Source organism: Crinia signifera, chromosome 2 (genome assembly GCF_055691185.1).
Source record: "Crinia signifera chromosome 2, ASM5569118v1, whole genome shotgun sequence".
Classification (NCBI taxonomy): domain Eukaryota; kingdom Metazoa; phylum Chordata; class Amphibia; order Anura; family Myobatrachidae; genus Crinia; species Crinia signifera.
In genome coordinates this window covers 396,471,938-396,474,151 of record NC_139218.1, presented here as the reverse complement: position 1 = coordinate 396,474,151, position 2,214 = coordinate 396,471,938, and the positions used below count along the sequence as shown (strand labels likewise).

At 46.6% G+C, this 2,214-nt stretch overlaps 1 protein-coding gene across 1 annotated transcript; it reads left to right on the top strand.

Annotated features, from left to right (window-relative positions):
- The first annotated feature begins 428 nt into the window (after positions 1–428).
- LOC146058595 (olfactory receptor 4K5-like) lies at positions 429–1,382 on the top strand. Its single transcript, XM_083170871.1, has one exon. It carries the CDS (start codon positions 429–431, stop codon positions 1,380–1,382), a length of 954 nt encoding a protein of 317 aa, XP_083026997.1.
- The last annotated feature ends 832 nt before the right edge of the window (positions 1,383–2,214 follow it).

Below are 2,214 nucleotides of genomic sequence, written 5' to 3'. Positions count from 1 at the left end.
GCACTGCAGGTGGGGCAGATGTAACAGGTGCAGACAGAGTTAAATTTGGGTGGGGTGTGCTGAAACTGAAATCTAAATTGCAGTGTAACAATAATGCAGCCAGTATTTACCCTTCACAGAAACAAAACAACTCACACAAATCTTACGCTCTCTCTATACATGTTACATCTGCCCCACCTGCAGTGCACATAGTTTTGCCCATTTTGAGAACAAATTTGTACTGCGATCAGATTTGAATAAGGCACCAAGTCTAATCGAACTCCCCCTAAGATTGAACCTCATGAATATAACGTTATGCCGTATGTTATTCTCCAACCAGAGCTGTGGGACAGGGTTTGAGATCAAACAAACATTTGCTTTGTCTTCTTGTCCTACAGGATCCTATATATAATCTCAAGGAAACCCTAATTTTATCCAAAAAAGCAAAGATGGACCAGTTGTTCAATGTCAGCACCCGCCTGGTTCTCCTGGGTCTTATGGAGATGGGACAATTCCAGTTGATGTATTGTGCCTTTATTTCTATTATATATTTATTTGTTATGCTTTTGAGTATTACTATTGTGTCTGTGGTTATGACCGAGTCAAGTCTACACGAGCCCATGTACATCCTCATATGTAAGTTGATCTTCAATGGAATGTTCGGGAGTTCCACCGTGTTGCCGAAGCTGATAGTTGACCTGATCTCCTCATCGAAGACCATCTCCTATGGTGGATGTATGACGCAGACTCTGTGTGTTTCACTCTTTGCATTTTTTGAAATGAGCACGTTTACCCTCATGGCGTATGACCGGTACCTGGCCGTCTGTCACCCATTGCGCTACGTCACACTGATGACCAACAAGAAGGTTCTAACGCTCATCGTTGGATCTTCCGTAATGGACATCATTGCTGTCTTTGGTGGTATTCTGATGACTTGGGCTCTTCCTCTGTGTGGAAATAAGATAAATAATATATACTGCGATAACATGTCCCTCGTTATTCTGTCCTGCTTGGACTCATCTCTCAGTAAGCTCTATTCAGCTGCTGGGGTCTCCTTCTACCTGATTGTCACCATCTCGGTCACTGTCTTCTCCTACCTGCGGATATTTGCTGTCTGCCTGAGAGTCTCCAAAGAGTCCCGTCAGAAAGCCGCCCACACCTTGGTCACCCATTTACTCAACTTTTCTGTCTTCTTGTTGGGAGTTTTCTTTGTCTTCATCAGGTACAGAGTGAGCAGTGTTGACCTTCCCATTATGGTCCATGTTCTGCTCTCGATTACTCCTGCTGTTTTCCCACCGCTCCTAAACCCCCTGATATACGGGGTCCGGACACGCGCCTTGAAGATAAAAATCATTCACCATTTGCAGAAAATGAAAGTCGAGTTAAACTGGATTAAACTCTAGCTGCGACCTTTGGGCCTGATTCAGCGGTGAACGCCCTGTTGATGTTGGACACAGTGGAGTAACTTTTTTACACTGGCGCATGTGCCAAAGCCGCATACACGTTGCCAATGATTAGCGAGAGCGCATACAGAGTGGTTAATATGTAATCGTATATTAAAGGGTGCAGCTGGATGGGAGGGGCGCAGAAATACGTGGGCATTTCTGGACCCCTTTCTGGCCGTATCCCAGTCAGGCCCCGCAGCTCAGGAAAGCCACTGAGTCTGAGGCAGCATAAGGCTGAGGTCCGATAGTGCAACCGATGGGCGCACAGTGTTCCTGCTCCAGTATGTGAGGAGCGGATGTGAGATGTTGGCGCCTCTGTACACAAGATGGCGGCTAAGCCATTAGCAGTCATTGCAATTGTGGGTGCAGCCTGCATGCACCCCTAAAGCAGGCCCAATGTACTGAATGCTGCCCCAGTATTGGCTCATTTGCTGTGCTCCAGGGGACGTCACTGTAAGGGGAATTCCTATCTGGTGGCAGCGTTATAATAATCCTGAATAATACCTGAATCCTGCTGCAAAAGCGGTTTCCATTGGTAAATAAATTCTCAAAATTCCTCTGACCGCCGGCTTCATAAAACGTCTTCTCTCACGAAAAGAGCCGGGAGCCACAAAAAGCGTGGAACAGGAAATTGAATCATCGGAAACGAATGCCAGGGGGCAGGCAGATGACATCACTGGATGTCAGCTGACCACCCTCTTCCTGTACAAGAGCAGCACAAATCTGAGTCACCAGAGAGAGACTTAGTATTGCTAGCGTTGTGGAAATCATTCGTAGTCGCCGACCATGG

What these genes read in the sequence shown, in the direction of transcription:
- LOC146058595 (XM_083170871.1), top strand. Translation starts at nt 429, where the DNA reads ATGGACCAGTTGTTCAATGTCAGCACCCGCCTGGTTCTCCTGGGTCTT.